Genomic DNA, 24,334 nt, shown 5'->3' with positions numbered 1-24,334 from the left:
AGGCTTCCTGTCACAGGGAGGTGTAACCACCTCCCAGACAGGCTTTATTGTATTGGGGCTGGGTGGGTGCACTCAAGAGTGCTTTGAAGTCTGCACTGGGGGCACATTTGGTGTCCCTGTGAATAGTCCAGCTCAAACCGGTTGCAGGGGCTACCAGCCCCTGCTCTGGCGCGAAACTGGACAAAGGAAATGGGTGTAGCCACCCCTCTTTCCAAACCCTCCCATGGGTGGGTCCCCAGAGTATGTCCAACCCCTTTTTCAGGTATAAGTAAGGAACCCCTGGCAACAGTATTTTAGATTACACCTGGACGAAACTCTGAAACTGAATCTAGGAACTTCAACACTCTACTCAAGATTAGAGGACGGAAGAATCTCCCTTGGGGTCAAGGAGTGACTCACCTGCTTGGCAGGCACCAACGAAGCCCTTGCTGGTCTGCATCTCCGAAGCTCCCGCCGGACTCCTAAGTATTTGCAGCCCAGGAAGAGGATTTCTAGAATTCTCAGAGGCCGACCCGAGTCCCCAGCAAAGCTGAGACCCGCAGCCCTCGTGAGTGACATATAACCGGAACTCCTGGACACCGTGTACATTTACAAGTGCATTGACTTCTCAACGTCTCCTGAAGTTGTGCTTTGGGTTACTTGTAGCCCAAGCCTCGAGGACTTTTTGCACCGAAAATTGTGGGCCTACACTCCACGAGTGTTCCGTGAGCCCGCTTCTTGCATTTCAGCTCGAGGCTCCTTTGCGATCCCTGGTCCGCCGACTGGTTGGTCCCTACGAAGGCAACTCTAATTTTCCTTTAGCTTCCCTGGTTGCTCCAGACGTGCCCTGACTCCCCACCGCGTGGTGAGTCCCTCGGACCTTGCTGGTCCACACCGAAGCATTTCTTTACTTTCTGTGTGGATTACTGTTGCCAAGGCTTGTTGGGTCCAATCCGGGTCCGACACCGCAGCACTCGACATCCTTCATGGGACAGCTCGATTCCAGCTCCTGGTCGTCGTCGACGCCTCCTGGTCCTCGTGGCTGAAGAGTCAAGCTTCACCTCCTTCACCTGAAATCACCCGACATCGGTGGGTATTCAACTATCGTGCCCCTGGTCACTGGCTAGTGACCCAGACTCTGTCCCCTCTGCTTTCAGGTCCTTCTCATCTTCGATCCAGGCTTGGATCACACCAGACACTTTCCACTTGTATGGCAGCAGCACTTTGCAGCAGATCGCCATTGAAAACGACAACGATTCCCGACACCAAAAGACACCCATGCACCCGGCTTCCCTGGGTGAGATAACTCAAGTACTTCGGTACTCCCGTGGGTGTTGGCCCTAGAACCCCTTAACTCTAAAGGGGTTCGCTCAAAGTCCTCTTTCAAGTGTCCATTATCTTTAAATTTCCAACCGCAACTTTCCCCATAGAAGCAAACGGTGATTCGGGGCTGTGTTCTCACACTGCACGCGTCCCCCGTGGGTCCCCTGTGTCACTACTTTGGGTGGTTCCTTGTGGGCCCAGCAATTCTACAAGCTCTAGGCCTTGTGTCTAGTCAAGTTGTGGTTCTTATACCACTTTCTTAATATATGGTTTGGTACGCCACTAGGGCTCAACGTATATTGAGCTAATTTACTGTGTGCTATTAAGTGTAACTTATATGCTTTTACCTGTAGCCTCATAAAGCGACTAGTAGGGTGTGTTTAGAATAAATACATATATTTTATATATACCTGGTGTGGTTCGCCTTTCATTTGGTCATTCAAGAGATTATAGACTGGTAAAACAACTGCTTTACATTCCTTCAAGACTTAGCCTGAAGGCTGCTCTCCATAGCAACCACTAGGATAGCTTTCAATAAAGGTGGTCTTTAACCTACCACCTCTAAGGGGTTGTTTGGACTGGTGCAAGGTGACCACTATAACTAGTGGACAGCATATGTCAGGCCAATATCTTACAAGGTGGATATGAGGGGACCTGGGGGACGAACGTAAGGCAGAGACAAGTTAATGTTGTATGTTACAGAGTTGTTAAGTATATATCGAAAATCTAAGTGAAATGATACACAAAAAAATCAAGGTTCAGTGCGGGCAACACACCAGACACTCCGGACAGACCTGAAAAAACGAAGATTACATTGGAAACAAATAGATTAACCACAAATAACCACAAATATAGAATGTAAGGGGACTCGATGCAAGAGTTGTGATTTATGGATTAACCAGAGTAAAAACAAAATTGTTAGATTAGAAGGATCCATGCAACGGCAAAGATTGTGTACTCTTGAACAATGATATATATATATATAAATAATGTATAATAATAAGTGATGGAATGAGGAAATGCTTGTTATAATTACAATGTCAATAAAACAGATTAAAAAGTCTTAGAAATTCACTGAAAAAAACAGTTTTCAGGGACGTTATAGTTAGGCTTGTGTTTCACTCGTACTATTTAGCAGTGCTAACTATAACTCGTGCTCCATGCAATGCACTGCTTTTGACCTCTAATATTATATCACGCATGACATGGTCAGTAACATCACTGATGACATCATCCACAGAATCACGGTTGCATCCAGTCATACCCCACAGAACCTTTCATACACCCACTTCCCCACAACCATTCGCAGACCCATACCAGCACTTACACACCCACTCACTAATTAATAGAACTCCACACACATCCACTCACTGGCCCATACAGCCACTCATACACTCACTATCTAAAACAGCCAATGACATATCCACTCATACACCCATACACTCACACAGCCAGCCACCCATATGGCAACCCACACACTTAGTCATTCACCCTTACAGTCAATCACACAGCCACTTACTCACACCTACAGATACTAATATGTACTCACTCACCTATACAGTTAGACACAAGCACACTCATCCATACATCCACTCACCCATACAGTCACTCAAATACCGCATCACTCACCTATACTGCCTTTCACATACCCATTTACTCACCCATACACCACTGACATCTGCTCACTCAACCACACAGCCATACACACACGCACTCACCCATACAGCCCCTCACACAAATACTCACTAACGGATACAGCCACTGACTCACTCATCCAAACAGGCAGTCACACACCTACTCACTTATCCATACAGGCAGTCAAACACACCCCCACCCACCCACACAGGAAGTCACACACACCCTACACCCACCCACACAGACACTCAGACAACCATACAGGAACTCAAGACAACGGATTTCTTGCCCCTACAGCCAGGCTTGTACCACTCAAACACCCACACAGCCAGACACCAACTGACAGACAGATACAGTCATTCACACAACTGAACGTAAGGCAGAGACAAGTTAATGTTGTTTGTTAAAGAGTTGTTAAGTATATATCGAAAATCTAAGTGAAATGATAAACAAAAATATCAAGGTTCAGTGAGGGCCACACACCAGACACTCCGGACAGACCTAGAAAAACAAACATTACATGGAAAACAAATAGATTAACTGCAAATATAAAATGTATGGTGACTCAATGCAAGAGGTGTGATTTATGGATTAACCAGAATGGAAACAAAATTGTTAGATTAAAAGGATACATGCAACGGCAAAGATTGTGTACTCTTGAACACTGATATATATATATATATATAATGTATACGTGGTGGAATGAAGAAATGCTTGATATAATTAAAATGTCAATAAAACAGATTTAAAAAAAAGTTTTAGGGATGTTATAGTTAGGCTTGTATTTCACTCGTACTACACCAGTGATATTTAGCAGTACTACATTCACTCAGAAACCTAATCCCTTACTTATACAGTCAGTCACGCACCCACACAGGTACTCATAAACCCATTGATTCAACAATATACCTTGGTATATATATTTAACACTCAAACATTTTTAAAACACTCACAGTCACTGGATAATGCAATCAGTAATGCCATTTTAGATGTCAGTGATGTAACTGACCATGTTATGAGTAATGTAATATGTGAGGTCACAAGCAGTGCATTGCAGGGTTGTGAGTTATAGTTAGCCCAGCTAACTATAACTGCTTTAGTTCACTGGTATTGTACAAGTGAAACCTGAGCCTAACTAGAACGTCGCTGTAACCTTTGTACTTTTTCAGTGAATATACGCAGTGATATATACACAGTATAAGTACAGCAAAGTGGCAGCCTTAAGACAAAGGTAAATAAAAAGCTTCACAATTTCATTATGCAAATTCGCTGTGCAAGCACTAACAATAATATGGTTTACAAATACCACTAATTTACAAGGGAGGTGTATATTCATAGCACTCTCTTTAATACAGCCACAAAACTGTCATGCAGACCCTGCAATCTTTAGGACAGTCCAAGAAATCAATACATTTTCAAACTGCTTTCAGGTGCATTTTAACGGGACCAAAACTTGGAGCTGCACACTAAACCAACTAAATTCATATTCTGTACATTAGCCCCTCAACCAATGCATATTATTGAAACAAACAGAATATAGGTAAAATATTCTCACCTATTATACTAAGGCGCAGAGCTTTCTCATTCTTTGACCTGAGTGGGTAAACGACACAGATAATTAAACAAGATAAGAATAAGGAACATACAATGATTCTTAACCTTTTCACTTCTGTGGATCCCGACTTAGTCGTTAATAGAACCTAAGAACCCCTCAGCATCACTACTGAAGCCGGCAACACCCCCCCGTCATCTGTGTCTTTACTGGAAACTGGGGACCCCAGCCTAAGTAGGTTTGATCATTTGAACTGCAAAACAAAAACAACAAATTTAGAAACAAGAATGCACCGAACAAATACTCAAATGATACAAACAAATTAGTTCAACTTTAAAGAAAGCTTCGAAAATGTACATTTTGCTTATTTATTTATTTATATACACTTTATTAATTTAACATTTCATTTTTTAAGCGGTCGTGGCATGCCTGAGTAGGCTTTGCGGACCCCCAGACCACAGGTTAACAACAAGGGCTTTTCGAGATACAAATTTCAGGGAAAATTAGCAGACAACAGCTAGGTTACATAAAGATTTCAGGGTGCAGTGGATGGATTCATAAAGAAGAGCTTTTTTATTTCACTATTAACTTTGGATCTGTTTCACCCATTTGCACCACAAAACTTTCCCAAAGCACAATCCAGCCATCTAGTCTAATATATATATATATATATATATATATACATATATACATTATTTTTTTTAGAATGATCACGGATTTCAGTATGAGCGCAGGAAAAATAGTGCACGTATTTAAAAAGAATTGTACATTTTAACTACAGATAATGTCCTCAAAAAACATCTCCCAGAGAGACCGCTGATCTCGTACCGCCGATGCCAGTCACTAGCAGATCACCTGGTCCACAGTCACTATTCCTCCAAGTCTCAGCCAATCCAACTATCTAAGGCAAGGGGATTTTTCCCGTGCCTAAGATGTAAGGCATGTAAGAGTAGTAAAAAAGTCACAGAGTATCCAGGAAGAACGAATGAGGGGAAAACCCAAAAGGCAGATCAGGAAACTCCTGAATTGTAATTCGGAGTATGCTATTTATTGCCTAGAGGGTCCCTGTAAAAAAAAAAAAAGATATATAGGAAGCACGATTAACCCCACCAAATTGAGAATCCTGGAACATATGCGTGCAATCACGAAGAACGATAAATCTTATCCTGTAGCACGCAACTTCGCAGAATCACATCAAAGCAACAGGGACCTGTTGCGCTTTTACTGCATAGACCGAATAGATCATCCAGAGAGGGGAGGGGATAGAGTGAAGGCACTTCGTACATTGGAATCCAAATATATCATCGATTTGAAAACCATGGTACCATGGGGACTTAATGACGAAGAGATGTGGGTACACCTCTAGGATACGCATGGGATCATGCATAAATAGATACTGGGGGGACAAATGCCATTATTGGGACAGGAAAAACAGCACACACCCAATAAAACAACATAAGGAGTTCTTCCAGTGACTTGACAATCTCAAATACGGAAAATACATTGCCCATTCAGGGCTAGACAACAGACAACCTAAAGGGTAAAAACATATTAATGAAATATACACATGAATTGGTTATATGTCCATAAGCTATGCATATACAAATGCGAAGAAGGGCAAATATAGTAATTATGTGCTTTCTATTCCAAGAGTGTTGCAAAGCCTGTTTGTATTTTATAAATTGTTTGTCGTTGTAGGGTTTTATATTTGCACTAAAGCACTTTATTATAGTCCATTTTTAACCTTATGAAAACATATGGAAGTCTATACACTTAATAATGCCCGCCACATTAGCGATAATTGTATTAGGCACATCTTCTATGTTGTTGACTGGTGGCAACTGATTGGTTAAAATGGCGACACTATGAGCACACAAACTGACACTGACGAAGCTGCGAAGCAAAACGCGTCTGTCGGGGGTGAGGGGTTTGTAATAAACTATTCCAGAAACGGATATCGGTGTGCTGGCTGTACTTTTGACTCAACTAGTCAAATTGTGTTGGAATCTAGAAGCGGCTCACCACCGCATGTTTTAAGCACCCGGGAGCAAAGAGGAGCGACGGCGGTGAAAGTTCGGTGCTGCAAGTTAATAGGGCCGTTGGCCCCGAGGCGATTTAAACAGGACTGAAAAACACACGGGGAACGGATATCGTACTCCAAATAGGATCAAAGCATTCAGGACACTTCCTCGACATACTGGAGCGACTGCAGGGAAAACGTCAGAAGGCGGAAGCCAGGCACCCGCGCCGAGTTTGGGGAGTGAAGCGCCGTTGTTTGCCAAGATAAACTTGTGTTCAGCCTTTATCCCGCATGATACCGAGTAATATTACAAACCCCGAGAAAATCACCACCCAAAGTAAAAGTTTAAATAAACAAGCAAGTTTGATATAATAAGAGATGTCAAACGCGGAAGAGCTCATGAAAGAAAGGGTGTCAGCCGCAGACACTATGTTTAAGTCTGTGAAAGATAAGCCCATAAGAACTGTGAATACAGTGATACCACCAATGCCCAGTAGTAACTTAAAAATACTATTTCAAAGATTGGAAAGAATACAGGAGAGAGAAGTAAGGAAATGGTGGAAGGCCACTTCCCTCCAACGCTATGCAGACTGTAATCGAGTCCCAAGAGGACTGCACATATTTACCGTTCCATCTTACGAAAATCCCGACCCAGAGCTACTAAAAGAGTGGGCTAAATATACGGCGGAATCAGCAGGGGGAATGGTGCGCATGTTAATTAAATACGCTTGGAGTGATAGAACAAAATGTCCGAAAGAAATAGCGGACTTGGAAGAAATAATTGCAAAAGAAAAAGATACCAAAACAAGTGGAGAGTTAAGAAACGCCATGGTTAAAAGATTGAAGGAATACGAATTGGGTATTAGAAAGAGGAAGCAAACAAAATGTCAACGTGACAAGCAGGATTACTTATCTGGAAGAATTCTAACATTTGCCAAAAAATTCGATGCCACAAAAAAAAACGTCTTGCACAAGTTACCCCAAATATCAGTAATATAGACACCTCGGAATCTGAGGTCGAAGTATCTGATGGAGAACAGACCGCAGCCACGAGTGTGGCTCCCGCAACAAAAGATAAAGTCAATGAGACCCCTTTTTTTGACAAGTACCAAATAATCAAGGAGACTAGGCAGAGGCCACAACAACGAAACCACCCACCCCAACAAAGTCAAAGAGGAAAACAAGGAGGGGCAAGAGGGGGAGAGGCGGCCACTGCTTCGCCCAGAGTGACGCAAAGCACATCGAGACGAAAGAAATGGTGAACCTTTGGGATGATAACAACATTATTAACCTCTCAAAGAGGACATTAAACGAAGATGAAACTAAAGTCCTAAAGAAGGGGTTAAGCTTCTGCCCATCCAGCGAATTCAATTTGGTAAACACGAGAATAGACCTTTTTAAGTATATTCGGAAATTAAAGTTCCAAAAGATTTTCCTAACACATCCGAACAACAAGGTTGACACTGACAACTTGGCAATCAGTAATGATAATATGGGAGGTCTTAATGATGAAGACTTGGACACACTTTTAAACATCATAGTTCCGACTCAAGAAAATCAAGAAACCAATATGGAGAACCAAACGATGACAAATATTGATACCACACAGGTTCGGGATCCGAGTAATCTCAAAAACAAATCAAAGAGGTTACCCAATGCTCCACAGGATGCCATTGATATTTTTAATGAAGCTGTGTTAATTGATTTTGAAAAATTGGCAAAAGAAAAAATAGATATGAAACTTTCTAACATAACTCGGAAAGAATGGGAGGCCATCAAGTCCTTCAAAAATGACAAAAGTATTGAAATAAAACCGTTCGACAAAGGAGGTAATATTGTGATCTTTTCAAAAGAAACCTATGAGCAAGAAGCATTGAGACAATTGAGAGACACTGAATGCTATATCACCATAAAAAGAACAGAGTATGTCAAAAGTACAACAGATTACCAGGCACTGTTGGAAGGATGGAGAGGGGATGGCATGCTTAACAATGATGAATTTCTTTTCTTGCAATGTGAGGCGCCAGTATTGCCGACTTTCTACCAACTACCGAAAGTTCACAAGAACGCCAAGAGACCACCAGGGCGACCAATCGTATCTTCGATTGGAAGCTTGTTGGAGAACACTTCATGGTTTATTGACTCATATTTGGCACCATTCGTAAAAGACTTACCCTCTTATGTGAGGGATACACAGGACTTCCTCAGACTAATAGACAATATCACCTGGGAACCTAACATGCTTCTGATTACCTTGGATGTTGTTAATTTATACATTTGTATAGCCCATCAAAACGGCCTAGCAGCGTCAAAATGGTTCCTAGACAAAAAAACAGAGAAATATCAAAAACACAGTCTGATGCTTTTGACCATGATGAGATTCTGCTTGTACAACAATATTTTCCTCTTTTCAGGGGAACTGTATAAGCAGACTAGGGGCACTTCGATGGGCTCGTGCTTCTCCCCCAGTTACCCGAACTTGTTCGTGGGCTGGTGGGAGAGGCACGAGGCTTGGGGTGAGGCCCATGACCACTGGACTGATAAAATACTCTTATGGACAAGGTACATAGACGGCCTGTTTGTTGTTTGGCGCGGTGATAGGGCCTCAAGCTGAGGAATACATTGCCGCGTTAAACATCAATGACTGGAATATTAGATTTACGAGCACTATTAGCGCCACGAATGTTTGTTACCTAGATTTGGAGGTGTTCATCGAGAATGATACCCTCCAAACAAAACTTTATAGGAAACCCACGGCGGGAAATGCCGTGTTGCATGCAGGAAGTCACCATCCAAAAGGCCTGATTCAAAATGTCCCCTATGGAGAACTCCTACACCTTAAGCTTAACTGCACAGCAGAGGGGGATTTCCGAACAGCGAAAGCAGAAGCTAGTAAAAGATTCCAAGTAAGGGGCTATTCTTTGAACACACTGAAACAAGCGGAAGAAAAGGCATCTAAGGTCAATAGGAGGGACCTCCTGTTAGTTAAACCACTGCAACTAGGTAACAAACCAACTAGAATGATCACTGATTTCAGTATGAGCGCAGGAAAAATAGTGCACATATTTAAAAAGAATTGGCACATTTTAACTACAGATAATGTCCTCAAAAAACATCTCTCAGGGAGACCGCTGATCTCGTACCGCAGATGCCAGTCACTAGCAGATCACCTGGTCCACAGTCACTATTCCTCCAAATCTCAGCCAATCCAACTATCTAAGGCAAGGGGATTTTTCCCGTGCCTAAGATGTAAGGCATGTAAGAGTAGTAAAAAAGTCACAGAGTATCCAGGAAGAACGAATGAGGGAAAACCCAACAGACAGATCAGGAAACTCCTGAATTGTAATTCGGAGTATACTATTTATTGCCTAGAGTGTCCCTGTAAAAAAAGATATATAGGAAGCACGATTAACCCCACCAAATTGAGAATCCTGGAACATATGCGTGCAATCACGAAGAACGATAAATCTTATCCTGTAGCACGCCACTTCACAGAATCACATCAAAGCAACAGGGACCTGTTGCAATTTTACTGCATAGACCAAATAGATCGTCCAGAGATGGGAGGGGATAGAGTGAAGGCACTTCGTACATTGGAATCCAAATATATCATCGATTTGAAAACCATGGTACCATGGGGACTTAACAATGACGAAGAGATGTGGGTACACCTCTAGGATACGCATGGGATCATGCATAAATAGATACAGGAGGGACAAATGCCTTTATTGGGACAGGAAAAACAGCACACACCCAATAGAACAACATAATGAGTTCTTCCAGTGACTTGACAATCTCAAATACGGAAAATACATTGCCCATTCAGGGCTACACAAGAGACAACCTAAAGGGTAAAAGCATATTAATGAAATATACACATGAATTGGTTATATGTCCATAAGCTATGCATATACAAATGCGAAGAAGGGCAAATATAGTAATTATGTGCTTTCTTTTCCCAAGAGTGTTGCAAAGCCTGTTTGTATTTTATAAATTGTTTGTCGTTGTAGGGTTTTATATTTGCACTAAAGCACTTTATTATAGTCCATTTTTAACCTTATGAAAACATATGGAAGTCTATACACTTAATAATGGCCGCCACATTAGCGATAATTGTATTAGGCACGTCTTCTATGTTGTTGACTGGTGGCAACTGATTGGTTAAAATGGCGACACTATGAGCACACAAACGGACACTGACGAAGCTGCGAAGCAAAATGCGTCTGTCGGGAGTGAGGGGTTTGTAATAAACTATTCCAGAAACGGATATCGGTGTGCTGGCTGTTCTTTTGACTCAACTAGTCAAATTGTGTTGGAATATATGCACAAGTTACTACTTGTGTAACGATATATCTGTAAGAGACATTAGTTAGTGATAGATTCCTTACCTTAGAATATCCCCAGGCGTCAGACTGGATCCGGAAATTTTTGCGTAGCAATACCCCTTCGCGTCGGTAGGCGTCGTCTGCGGCTCCGCGTCTGTCGTCGTTAGCGCCGGAATGACGTCGTCGGAGTACTTAGACGCCGCCCATGCGCGCTGACGTCAGTTCTGATACACAGCTTTTCCGCGCCAGATACGCAGAGCCATGATAGAACCAACACTGGTGCCAAAAAACTAGGGCCCTGAAAGGGGATGACCTTAACCCTAGATATCGGTTTGCAGAACGGGGAGGATGGGTGGGTCGGTAAGGAATCTATCACTAACTAATGTCTCTTACAGATATATCATTACACAAGTATTAACTTGTGCATCTGAAAGAGACACGTTAGTGATAGATTCCTTACCTTAGAATAGATACCCCAGCAATACCAACCCCGATGGTGGGTCTGCGAACCAATAATCACACCAGAAAGTCCTGGAGGACGGAACGGCCAAAGAAGCCATCCCTCCGGACTTGACTGTCCAGGCAGTAGTGTTGTGCGAACGTGTGCAGCGAGGCCCACGTAGCTGCCTGGCAAATGTCCTGTAAGGGCACTCCCCGGCCCAGGGCAGTTGTAGTTGCCGTGGCCCGAGTGGAATGAGCCCTCAATCCAACAGGGGGCTCCTTCTTAGCCAATGAGTAACATGCCTGGATACACAAGATGATCCACCGGGAGATGGTCCGCTTGTGTACCGCCTTCCCCTTCTTAGCACCCACCTAGCCAACAAAGAGTTGGTCATCCACCCGGAACTGGCGTGTGCGATCCAAATAGAATGAGAGCGCACGTTTTGGGTCCAGGCGGTGGAGCCGCTCTTCCTCTTTAGAGGGATGCGGAGGCGGAAAGAAGGTTGGCAAGGTGATGGACTGCCGGATGTGGAAGGCTGAGACAACCTTGGGCAGGAAAGATGGCTTAGTACGCAACACAACCTTGTCCGGATGGACAGAAAGGAAAGGTGGAGTACAAGAAAGGTCCTGGAGCTCACTCACTCTCCTGGCAGAGGTGATGGCAACCAGGAAAGCAGTCTTTAGAGTCAGAAGACGAAGAGGACAGTTGTGAAGTGGCTCAAAGGGAGCGCACATCAGGAAGGTAAGAACAAGGTTCAAGTCCCACTGGGGCATCACGAAGGGAACAAGTGCGTGATGCCCTTAAGAAAGCGATTTACAATACGGGACTTGAACAAAGAAGGCTGATCAGGTAGCCTTAAGAAGGCAGAAAGGGCAGAAAGGTAGCCCTTGACAGTGCCCAGAGCAGAGCCCTGCTGCGCAAGAGAAAGAAGGAAGAGGAGAACCTCAGAAAGGGGGGCAGAGAGTGGATCCACAGCCTTTGCTGTGCACCATGCCACAAATCTGTTCCACCTGCAGGCGTATACCGACTTTGTGGAGGGACGCCTGGCTGCCAGAATGACATTACAGACTTCGGGAGGCAAGTCAAATGGCCTCAACTGTCGCCGCTCAATCTCCAAGCTTGTAGGTGGAGACTGGACAGGTTCGGGTGGAGGACCGTCCCCTGCTGCTGCGACAGAAGGTCCTCCCGAAGGGGCAGACTAATCGGGGGATCTACTGACATGCTGAGTAGCTCGGGATACCAGTATCTTCGGGCCCAGTCCGGAGCCACAAGGATAACCTGGGCCCGGTCGCGCCTGATCTTCTTCAGCACTCTGGGCAGAAGTTGTATAGGCGGAAAGGCGTACAACAGACCGCAACTCCACACGCGACGAAAAGCGTCTCCGAGCGAGTGCCGCCTGGGAAATTCCAACGCGCAGAACCGATGACATTGCGCGTTCTCTTTGGTGGTGAATAAATCTAACCAAGGCTCTCCCCATTGCTGAAAGAGGCCTTGCGCCACGTCCGTGTTCAGACGCCATTCGTGATCCATCATGCACCGACGGCTGTGTTCGTCCGCCCTGGCATTCAGAGAACCTGCCAGGTGTTGAACCACCAGGGTCACACCCTGACTTTCCAGCCACTGCCAGAGGCGCAGAGCCTCCTGGCATAGGGTCCACGACCCCACCCCGCCCTGTTTGTTGCAGTACCACATGGCGGTGGTGTTGTCCGTGAACACCTGCACCACACTCCCCCGGACAGAGGGGAGGAATGCCTTCAGCGCTAGACGAATCGCCCGTAACTCCAACAGGTTGATGTGGAGCCGGGCCTCCGCCGGAGACCAAAGTCCTCTGATCTCCGCCTCTCCCATGTGGCCACCCCAGCCCTGGAGGGACGCGTCCGTCACAACTACATGCTCCGGGTGGGGTAGGGAGAGGGACCTGCCACTGACCCAATCGCGGTCTGTGAGCCACCACTGCAACTGTCTTGCAGTGCCCTCCGAGATCAAGACGTGATCGGACAAGTTGCCCTGATGCTGGGCCCACTGAAACTTCAGGTCCCACTGCAGAGCCCGCATCCGTAACCGGGCGTGACGCACCAGTAGGATGCAGGAGGCCATCAGCCCCAGAAGCCGCAGCGTCAACCTGACCGAGACTCGGGATAAAGGCTGAAAGATGGGAATCAGAGCCTGAATATCCCAAACCCGCTGTTCGGGAGGGTGAACCCGAAACTGCGCCGAGTCTAGAACTGCTCCGATGAAGAGGAGCTTCTGAGAGGGACACAGGTGCGACTTCGGCACATTGATGGAGAACCCCAGCAAATGCAGGAGGTCGGCCGTAGTCTGGAGGTGGCTGACGACTGATTGGGGCGAGCCCGCCTTGAACAACCAGTCATCGAGGTAGGGGAAGACTGACACCCCTAACCTGCGCAGATGAGCTGCGACCACCGCCATCACCTTTGTGAACACCCGTGGGGCGCTGGTAAGGCCAAAGGGGAGCACGGTAAACTGAAAGTGCTCGTGGCCTACCGTGAACCGCAGGTAACGCCGGTGGGCCGGCAGGACGGGGATGTGAAAATAAGCGTCCTGCAAGTCCAACGCTACCATCCAGTCTCCGGGGTCCAGGGCAGCTAAGACCTGAGCCAAAGTCAGCATCTTGAACTTCTCTTGACGAAGAAAGCCGTTGGCGTTCCGTAGCTCCAAGATCGGGCGCAGGCCCCCCTTGCCCTTCTTGGGCACCAGAAAGTAGTGGGAGTAACATCCACACCCTACTTCTGGCCCAAGAACGCGCTCGATGGCCCCCTTGGCCAAGAGGGCCGTGATTTCCTCTTGCAGAAGTTGCAAGTGATCCCCCGACACGCGGTGGAATTGCGGTGGCATGGCTGGAGGGGTCGCCTCGAAGGGGAGAGAGTAGCCCCTTCGGACGATTTGCAGCACCCACTTGTCCGATGTGACAGTGCGCCAGTGGAAGTGGTGATGGCGAACCTTGCCTCCCACAGGCGTCACATGGGCCTGAAAGCTCGGACTAGGAAGGTTTGGAGGCAGGTGCTGCGGAGGGAGGTGTGGACTGGCCTCGCCGCTGACCCCGACCGCCGCCGCCACGGCGGTTTCCACGGCCGCCACCGCGCTGCTGGGTATTCTACGGTGCGTGGCTGGCAGCACGTGTGGTACCGCCCCTTCCGTGGCCACGAAAGGAGCGAAAGGCACCCGATTGCTGGCGCGTGGCCGAGAGGCCTAAGGACTTGGCCGTAGCCCTGGAGTCCTTAATTCGCTCCAGCGCATGGTCTGCCTTGTCGCCAAAAAGGCGACGGCCATCGAACGGCATATCCAGGAGGGTGGCCTGGACATCGGCCGAGAAATTGGCGGACCTCAACCAGGCGTGGCGTCGAACCGCCACCGTCGTTGCCATCGCCCTGCCAAGTGAGTCCGTGGTATCCAGTCCACACCGGATAGAGTATCGTGCCGCATCTCGACCCTCCACAAGGGCTTGGGCGAGTTTAGCCCGGACCTCCTCCGGGCATTGTGGCAGCACGTCCGCAACTGTGTCCCACAGGGTGTGGGTGTAGCGGCCCAAGAGACACGCGGTGTTGACAGACCGCAGTCCCAAACTCAGGGACGAGAACACTTTCTTTCCGAACTGTTCGTATCTCTTGGATTCCCGATCGGGCGGGGCCGTCGGGAATGCGGTCTGGGAAGTGGAGGCCTGGATAACCAGGCTCTCGGGGGTGGGGTGGGAGGACAAAAAGCAAGGGTCGCCCGGGGCCGGGCGGTAGCGTCTGGCCACGTTCCTATCCACAGGCGGACCTGTGGCGGGCTTGGACCAAGTGCCCACAAGAACGTCACATAGGGCTTCATTAAACGGCAGCAGAGGCTCACTGGAGCTTGCTTGCGGTTTAAGAACCTCAGTGAGGAGGTTAGTCCTCACGGCCGCGACGGGGAGCTCCAGGCCCAAGGCCTTGGCTGCCCTCATCAACACTACGCTGTAAGCAGCCCCCTCCTCCGTAGCCACGGTGGGAGGGGAGACAAATCCAGTGTCTGGCGAGGTGTCAATACCAATGGCCTCCCCAAGCTCATATGTCCAGTCCTCCTGTGACTAGCAATCCTGTGCCAGAGGGTCCTCAGGCCCCTCCCAATCACCTCCGGCATCAGTCTCCTGTAATCCAGGGTCAACAGACTGGGCCTCCTCATGGAAATAGAAATCTCCAAAGGCCGTCGGAAGCGGCGCCCAACGGCGCCGTTCCGGCGCCAGAGTAGGACCGAAGGGAAGACTGGGGACGGCGTCCATAATGGGCGCCGGGGGCGACACCCTCGGGCCGGCGCCGGTGAGGTCGACCGGCGACGACCCGGATCCGGAAGCGGATCCTGTGAGGTCCTGCGGCACCGGGACCGAAGTCGCCGGCGGCGCCGGGGCCGAACCACCCGACGGCGTCGGGGCCGAGGCGCCCAACCAGCTAGGGCCTCCAGCCGGGACCGCTGGGCCCGGAGGCGCCGCGGGGCCCGGCCGAGGAGGGAGGGACTTCATGGCCATGAGGTACCGCTCGACCTCCTCCGGCGTCGCGCCGTGCCCAGGGACCCGAAGGTGTGGGGCAGGCGGCGACGCTTGCGACTCTCGCGGAGCCGCGTGGGCGGTGTCGCCCGAACCCCCGGCCGCATCGTGCGAACGTCGGGGTGGGTCGGAGGAGCGATGATGCCGCTCCGACCTCTCATGCCTCTTATCGGAGGACTTGGATCCCGACGACCGATGTCCACTCCCGGAGCTGCGGGGACTCCGACCCCGCGACCGGTCCCTCGACCTCCCGTGGGATAGGGACCTGGAATGGCGCGGGGCCGACTGCCGGAGCTCGAGCCGGGACCGCTCCCGCCTAGCCTTCGACGTCAGGGCCCGGCAGTCGGAGCAGGTGCGGTCGTCGTGGTCGAGGCCTAAGCACTTCAGGCACCGGCGATGGGGGTCCGTGACCGACATCAGTCGGTCGCACTTCGAACAGGGCTTGAACCCGGGCATCCCTACCGGCACCGATAGAGTCGAAGACTCAAGAAAGAAATGATTGAAAAAGATCAAAAAGTTTAGTCAAAAAATGACTAGGGGTAGAGCTTCTCCGGATCTGCGCTAGCTGGCGCGGAAAAAAGAAGAACGGACGTCAGTGCGCATGGGCGGCGTCTAAGTACTCCGACAACGTCATACCGGCGCTAACGACGCCGACGACGGACGCAGAGCCGCAGACGACGCCTACCGACGCGCAGGGGTATTGCTACGCAAAAATTTCCGGATCCAGTCTGACGCCTGGGGATATTCTAAGGTAAGGAATCTATCACTAACGTGTCTCTTTCAGATATATACATATACATATACATATACACACACACATACATAAAACCAGTGGCAATCACCAATGGGTAGTTAAAATGAAGTCTGCATTTCAATAGGATGTGCCTTTTCTGATTTGGAAAGAACTTTGGCGCCGCTTGAAGAGTCTCCACCAAACTTTCAAAACAGTGCTTTTTCCAGCCTAGTTTGTGCATGAAATGTTTCATGGCGATCCGTCAAGTGGGGTCGAAAAAAAGGGTGACCCAAACCGCAAAATCCCCATGCATTTTCCATAGCTTTTTTAGACAGTGCTACAGAAAAAAACTGCTGAAAGGAATAACACCAAATTTGACAGGAACGTAGATCTTGGTTCAGAAAGCAAGCTCTTTGTGATTTGGTGTAAATCTGTTCAGTAATTTTTGAGTAATTAAGTTTTAAAAATATTTGTGCATCTGGACAGTTGGGTTTGAGGGGCTCTCAAAGCTAATTTTAAAAAATAGAGCTTTCGGATTGCCCCAGAGAGCTTTTTTTCCCCCACTTGGGCCAGTTCGGTCCTGTAGGAGTCAGGACGTTGCTTTTAACCCCGGACTGCGCAAGCTGTTTACTAAGTATTTTGGTGAGAGCCATCCTGCTGCCGGCCAGTTCTCGCTTCAGGGCAACTTTTGATGAATTTATATGCGGCAGCCTGGCCGCAGAGAACTGGCTACTACATGAGATGTGGGGCTTGTCGACGGAAATAAACTTCACGTCGATCTAAAGGCGCAGCAGAAATGATGAAATTAACAGCAGTTTCGCCCTGAGGGCCCACTTGTGTGTTTCACAGACTTTTACTGGCACATTGTTCACGGACCCCACTGGGGGATTACTTAGCCCGTTATCATGACTACAAGCACCAGCATGCCTTTCATGGAATTCACCTGGGGGTGATTCGGCAGTGCATGCGTTTAAAGGCATGGGGCGGCGACCTTCCGGTTCATTGTGTTTTTCCCCCGAAGAAGGAGTCATTAGACTTTGAAACGCGTTGGGACGTTGCTTTTAACCCCGCACTGCGCAAGCTGTTTACTAAGTATTTTGGTGTGAGCCATCCTGCTGCCGGCCACTTCTCGCTTCAGGGCAACTTTTGAGATATATATATATATAAATATGTATATATGTGTATATGTATGGATGTATGTATATATATATATATATATATATATATATATATATATATATATATATATATATATATATATATATATATATATATATATATATATATATATATATATATATATACATATATACACACACACAAGAAAACAGAAAATGAAACGTGAAAAACAAGAAAAGGGGGCAGGGTAGAAACACTCTGACCCCCTAAACCTGCTTAGGGGGTCACACAAGGTCCCCCCAAAAAATGTTTGTAAAAAAAAAAAGAATCGTGGGATGCGCGTAGGATACGCGTATCCTGCCGAACCCCCCCCAAAAAACGAAGCGGTAGCCAAGTCCCGGCAATGTGTTTTATAATAATGGGGGTCCCAAAGGGGCCCCCCAGCCCCGGAGCCCGCCACCCCCTGGGGCTTTCACATTACGTATGTGTGGGGGTGGCTCACGCCCCCCCCCCCACAGCCCCGGGGACCGCTACCCCCTGGGGCTACATTTTTATTATAATAATGGGGGGCCCAGAGGGGCCCCCCCAGCCCCGGGGACCACCACCCCCCGGGGCTTTAAAATTATGTATGGGGGGCGCAGCCCCGGGGACCGCCACCCACCGGGGCTTCTAAAGTAAATTTTAAAAAACCTGTGTGGGGGGGCTCAAGCCCCCCCCACACGCCCCAGGTACCGCTACCTCCCCGGGGCTCTAATATTCAAAATAGGGGGGTTCGTGACGGACCCCCAGCCCCGGGGAATGTTGGGAGGGGGGCTGCGCGGCCCCCTCTTGGAGCCTTGTGGTGGCCTGGGGACTGCCACCCCCCAAGGCCGGCTCCTGCAGTGTCCCGGGGTGTGTACCCCCGGGACACTGTAGTTTGCTCCCGCCGTACAATAGCAAACTGCTTTGGTTTTTGGAAGAGAGAGCAGGTTTCCTGCTCTCTCTTCCAAAAACCAAAGTCGATTGCTTTTCTACATGGGGAGCAGCATGTTAGCTGCTCCCCGTGTAGAAAAGCAATGCCGGCTCCAGCAGGATGCGGGAAGCCGGCTAGGACCGTGGGGGGATTGGGGACCCCCCCACTGCCCCCAACAAGGAGGGCCAGCCCCGGGGGATGGGGTCCCCGGGGCTAGTAGTGGCTGGGAGGGGGGGCCGCGTGGCACCCCCTCCACACACAAAAAAAAAATGTAATCGGCCCCGGGGGATGGGGTCTCCGGGGCCATAAGAGGCCACAGGAGGGGGGCAAGGCAGCCCCCCTCCAAAAGATATATATATTTTTTAAACAAAAGGCCATGCCCCTTCCCAAATTTTTTAAAATGTAAGCATTTGGGGGCAGGCACTGGGGGGTGGGATCCCCAGGGGCAAAAAAAAAAAAGAAAAAGAAGGGGGGCTACACAGCCTCCCTTCTTAAAAGTAAATAAAAAAAAAACAGGATCAGGGAGGAGGCCACACCCCCTCATTACACCTCTCTGCAAACGCGCCCCCTGGCACGTTTGCAGAGGGGGAACTAATCCCCTTTGAATACTGGGGGTCCCTGGGGCCAACTAGCCCACCAGGAACCTCCAGTATGTGCTAGGGGGCTGCGTTGCAGAGAGGTGTAATGAGGCCACGCCCCTTTTTACACCTCTCTGCAACGCAGCCCCCTGGAGCATACTCCAGGTTTCTGGTGGGCTAGTAGGCCCCCAGGGACCCCCAGTATTCAAGGGGATTTAGTTCCCCCTCTAGAAATGCGCCAGGGGGCTGCGCTGCAGAGAGGTATAATGAGGCCACGCCCCTTTTTACACCTCTCTGCAACGCAGTCCCCTGGCGCATACTGGAGGTTCCTGGTGGGCTAGTTGGCCCCGAGGGACCCCCAGGATGCAAGGGGACTTAATCCCCAACTAAGAACACGCTATGGGGCGCGTTTGAACAATGGTGAAGGTAGGGGGCGGGGCTTGAGGTGATATGTGAGCAAACATGCCATGTGGCGCGTTTTAAGTTGGGGAATTAATTCCTCTTCAATCCAGAGGTCCTCTAGGGGCCAACCAGCCCACAAGGTACCTCCAGTAAGCACAACTGAGCTGCGTTGCAGTGTTCTAAAAAGGAGGCGTGGCCTATGAACACCTCTCTGCAATGCAGCTCCCTGGCGCATACTGGAGGTACCTGGTGGGCTAGTTGGCCCACAGGGGACCTCAGGATTGAAGAGGAATTAATTCCCCAACTTAAAACGCACCACAGGGCGTGTTTACACACATGTCACCTCAGGCCCCGCCCCCTTCCTTCACTATAAGCAAAATATTCCTCTAAAATCAGCCGAACTACGAATTCCGATTTACTCACTTGTCATCACAGGAGAGCCCAGTCCAGACCCTGAAAAGTAAACCTAAGCGTACTTACCAGTAACTTGTATTTCCTTCCATAGGAATCTATTGTGTGGTTTTCACCAGAAAAGTTTCTAAGTGTCTATTTTTGAAACATACAAATATTCCTCTAAAATCAGCCGAACTATGAATTCCGATTTACTCACCTGTTATCAGGAGAGACCTTAGTGCTGCATCTTTCAGCTCACTACTGATCCTGAAAAGTAGTTCTAACCGTACTTACAGTAACTTGTATTTCCTTCCATAGGACTCTATTGTGTGGTTTTCACCAGAAAAGTTTCTAAGTGCCTATTTTTGAAACATACAAATATTCCTCTAAAATCAGCCGAACTACGAATTCCGATTTACTCACTTGTTATCAGGAGAGACCTTAGTGCTGCATCTTTCAGCTCACTACTGATCCTGAAAAGTAATTCTAACCGTACTTACAGTAACTTGAATTTCCGTCAATAGGCTAACATTAACTGGTTTCACTTGGAAATTCTTTAAGTGTGGAGTTTTGGAACTTCAAAAATTCCTATAAAATCAGCCAAACTACGAATTCCGATTTACTCACTTGTTATCAGGAGAGACCTCAGTGCTGCATCTTTCAGCCCACTACTGATCCTGAAAAGTAATTCTAACCATACTTAAAGTAACTTGAATTTCATTCCATAGGATATCATTGCCTGCTATATAATATATATATATATATAAATGAAAAAATATATAACATAAAAAAACAAATATTACAATTTCAATATTTTCAAAAAATGTGGTTTTCAATTTATATTAAAAATATGTAATGTAATTTGAAAAATAAAATATCTAAAAATAAATAGTTAAAAACAATGTAGTAAATCAATATAAAAAAAATATAACAATTAATAGATTTAAAAATTAGCATTTACAAAACCTTTGAAATTCACTGAAAAAACCATAGGTTTCAGCCACGTTAAAGTTAGGAATTATCATTTTAAAAACCCTCAGAAATTCACTGAAAAAACCATAGGTTTCACACATGTTATAGTTATCTGGACATTTCACTCATACAAAACCATTGAAATTCCCCTGTTATAGTTAGTTCAGCTAACTATAACTCGCGCGCCCGCAATGCACTGCTGATGACGTCACATATTACATCACTCATGACATGGTCAGTGACATCACTGATGACATCATCCTTGTGAAAGAGTGGCAGAACTCCTCTCACCATAATATAACCTTTGATACACTGATACATTTGACGGATTTCTACGCCACTCAACTGCATTCCGCGCCACTATAGTCTACAACATGTCTCTCTATGACACTTTACTCCACTCTACCCCAATCTAGTGTACTCCACTGCACTGTATGTAACTCTACAACACTGTACTACACTTATTGTCACTTTACGCCACTGTACTGCACTGTATGGCACTTGATGAAAATGGCCCTTTCCAGGGTGCTTTTAGAGAGGGCCTGTGCATTTCATAGGTGGCCTATTGAACTGATTTCATCTTCAAAGGCCATTGTGGGCATAACTACTGGGGCTCGGCCCTCAAGAGTTAGAGACTCTTTTGGAACCATACTACGCTGGTTCGACGCTGGGACATCGGCAAGAGAAACTATTGAGACAAGGGGGACTGCAAATGGACTATCCGCAGACTTGTGGTGGCTTGGGGCTTGTTGTGCTCCAGGAAGGGCACTATCAACTGGTGAATTTGCAGGCCTGCAGCTTATTGCCAACTGTTGTGGCCTGGTTCTCTAGGCACTCTCCTAGGGCTGGTTGGCTGACCCCCTATCCACAAGATCCCAGGGACAGAAAGGATCTCCCCATTTCCACAAGATCATAAGGGCCATGTAGGGTGCGGCGGAAATGGGTGGAAGTGATGGTCGGTTGGGACAAGGACCGTCCTGACGTACGCCGTAATCACATTGTGTACAGGAGTGAGCTCATAAAGTTCAGCGGCCCACTTGGTGTGCCAGAACAGGAGGAGTTTAAAGAGTGCAGGGGGAGTTTTCAGAGTCCGATGGACCCCTGCTTGCAACCGGAAACCTGTGTGTTGGACTTGGACCTTTTGGCATGTTCACCCCGAAACTTTTTGCATTTGCCTAGCCTGTTTCTGTAACCTGGTGTTGATGATTTTAGGCTTCTGCGCACTTTTCCCTGTGGTCCAGTGTAAAGTGCGTGCGCTCTCTGTGTATGTGTGGTGAGAGTGGCCTGCCCTCCCATAGGTATGCATGTGGAATATGTTTGTCCATGGTAGTTCCTGATGTGTGGGGAGTGCAGGGGCGAGTTTGGTATGTGTGAACTCGTGAGATTAAATTCTGTGCGATGATGTGCGTGGATTTATTGTTTCTAGTGTAGAAGTGCCACTTCTAGAAGTTGCATGTCTGTGCAGTAAATGTGAATTGACTGTCTGGCTTGTGATTGGCTGGAGCTGGCTGGTGTGCCTGGCTCCAGGAGTCAGGATGGGTCTGCCCCGGTGGTGAATGGAGAGATCTGCATGTTGATGGAAGGGAGGAGTGCACCTGGGACCTGAATAGGGCTGGGCCGTCCCTCCACAATGCTGGCTTCACCCCCTGTGGTGTGTCAGATGTCCCTGACCCATCCTGTAAATAGGCAGAGGGGCTGAGCAAAAGAAAGTGCTCAAGAACCAGTTGCATCTGGTTCGTCCCTTGCCTGCACCTTTGGAAACAAAGGCTTTCTGTGTATAAAAGAGGGGCTGTGACCCCATGAAAATGTTCTTGTTTCCAACTCGAATCTACCAGGGGCGTGCTGCTGCTGGGGCCCAGGGGAAGGCTTGCCTCCCTGGATGCCCTGGAGGACTTCTTTGGGACGTTTTACTTTAAGCTAATTTTGCCAAGGCTCGTTACAGCCTGCCCAGCGCCATGGGAGCGCTTTGCTTCCTTTAGATCAGCGAGGGAGAGCCTGGCAGCTGAGCAGTGCGGCGCTGCAGCCCTTCCCGAGGGAATCCCCCCCCTCGTAGGGATTCCTCCCCTCCTCCTTGTGACTCGCGGGTGCCACCCCGCTTATGGGATCGTTAATGGGGGCGCAGGTGCCCACCCTGCGTTATGCCTGTGATTCTTAATTATTTGCGCGGGTGCCCACCCCGCAACTTTGCCCGGATTCCGATTCAAATCAAGAGCGGGTGCCCACCGCGCGAATCGCCGCCACAGCCCGAGCTGCTTTGCCAAACATTGCCGGACCGCTGCCTAGTGTGACCCGGAAGTAATGGAGGTGGGCGGCGCCAGTGCCTGGAGCACGTCCGGAGCCTCACGGGCTCCCATGAAAAGTCCAGGTCCCCGAGGACAGGGGACCGGGCGAAGCGTGGCGCATTCCTGAGGGCGGGGCTCCCGGAGGTGAGGAAGAGCCCCGCCGGCACCACCGAGAGAAGCAGAGGGGCTCGAGGCACATTGCTGGTGCCTGCCCCACCGCCCGATGGAGAAGAGCCTCCCCCGCGCCGAGCCAATAAGTGAAGCCGGAAGGGGGAAGGTAGTAGGGAAGCCCCGCTTGATAGAGGGCTGCCCCAACGAGACACCCTCATTTGCGGCGCCCCGACGAGTGGGGCTCCATGTTACACGGTGCCTGGGGCATCTCTCGGGCGGCCCCGTCTTGCAGCGGGCCGCTCCCACATGGAGCACAGAGTTAGGGCGGCCCCGGATGGCAGTGGGCCGCCCCACCGTTTTTACCGAGCCCATGCGTGGCTCCACCGATGGCCCTAATTATCTAAAAGACCCCTATGGGAGTCCCGAGGGCCAGAGGGGCCCGTGTTCTTGCCCCTGAGGGCCCCAGTTATTTTTAGAGCCTAGAGGGCTCCAACCTTTTGGGGCACATTTGTTTTAAAAGCCTAGAGGGCTTCAATGTGCACAGTATTGATTTCCAGAGCCTAGAGGGCTCCCATGTTTGGCGCAAGTTGTTGAAAGGGCTACTGGGAGCCCCCTGCTGTAGTTTACCTCCTACAGCTGCCCAGCAAGTATTGGGCAGCTGCACCGTTTAGGCTCCATTGGAGTGAGAGTCCCTGAGAGGGACAGAAGTGGCACAGAGGTGCCAGGCCTTCCACAGCTGCGCAGCACTTAGTGCCAGCTGCAGCGTTTAGGCCCTGTTATTGTTCTCAGCTGCCCAGCAAGTAGTGGGCAGCTGCAACATTTAGGTTTGCACAGATGGTGCACTGCTGACCGGCGCTGCGTTGGCAGCGCGCCCTGACATTCTGGACACAGGGCATTTGAGCCCCTTCTTGGATGGCCAGTTGGCCAGGGGGGATGGTATATGTATCGGGCGAAACGCCTTAATGTGATTGATGTGCTCTAAATGTGGTGCTAG

The 24,334-nt window shown here is 48.7% G+C and overlaps 1 protein-coding gene across 1 annotated transcript in view; it reads right to left on the bottom strand.

Moving 5' to 3' along the window:
- The window catches only part of TMA16 (translation machinery associated 16 homolog), a 218,827-nt gene that overhangs the window by 132,225 nt on the left and 62,268 nt on the right, over positions 1 to 24,334 (bottom strand). Inside the window, exon 3 of the mRNA XM_078677011.1 lies at positions 4,493 to 4,530. Coding sequence (XP_078533137.1) covers positions 4,493 to 4,530 — 38 coding nt within the window. The remainder of the gene's footprint in view (positions 1 to 4,492; positions 4,531 to 24,334) is intronic.

Source organism: Lissotriton helveticus, chromosome 2_1 (assembly GCF_964261635.1).
Source record: "Lissotriton helveticus chromosome 2_1, aLisHel1.1, whole genome shotgun sequence".
Classification (NCBI taxonomy): domain Eukaryota; kingdom Metazoa; phylum Chordata; class Amphibia; order Caudata; family Salamandridae; genus Lissotriton; species Lissotriton helveticus.
The sequence above is the reverse complement of the archived record's forward strand: the minus strand, read 5'-3'. Positions and strand labels throughout refer to the sequence as shown.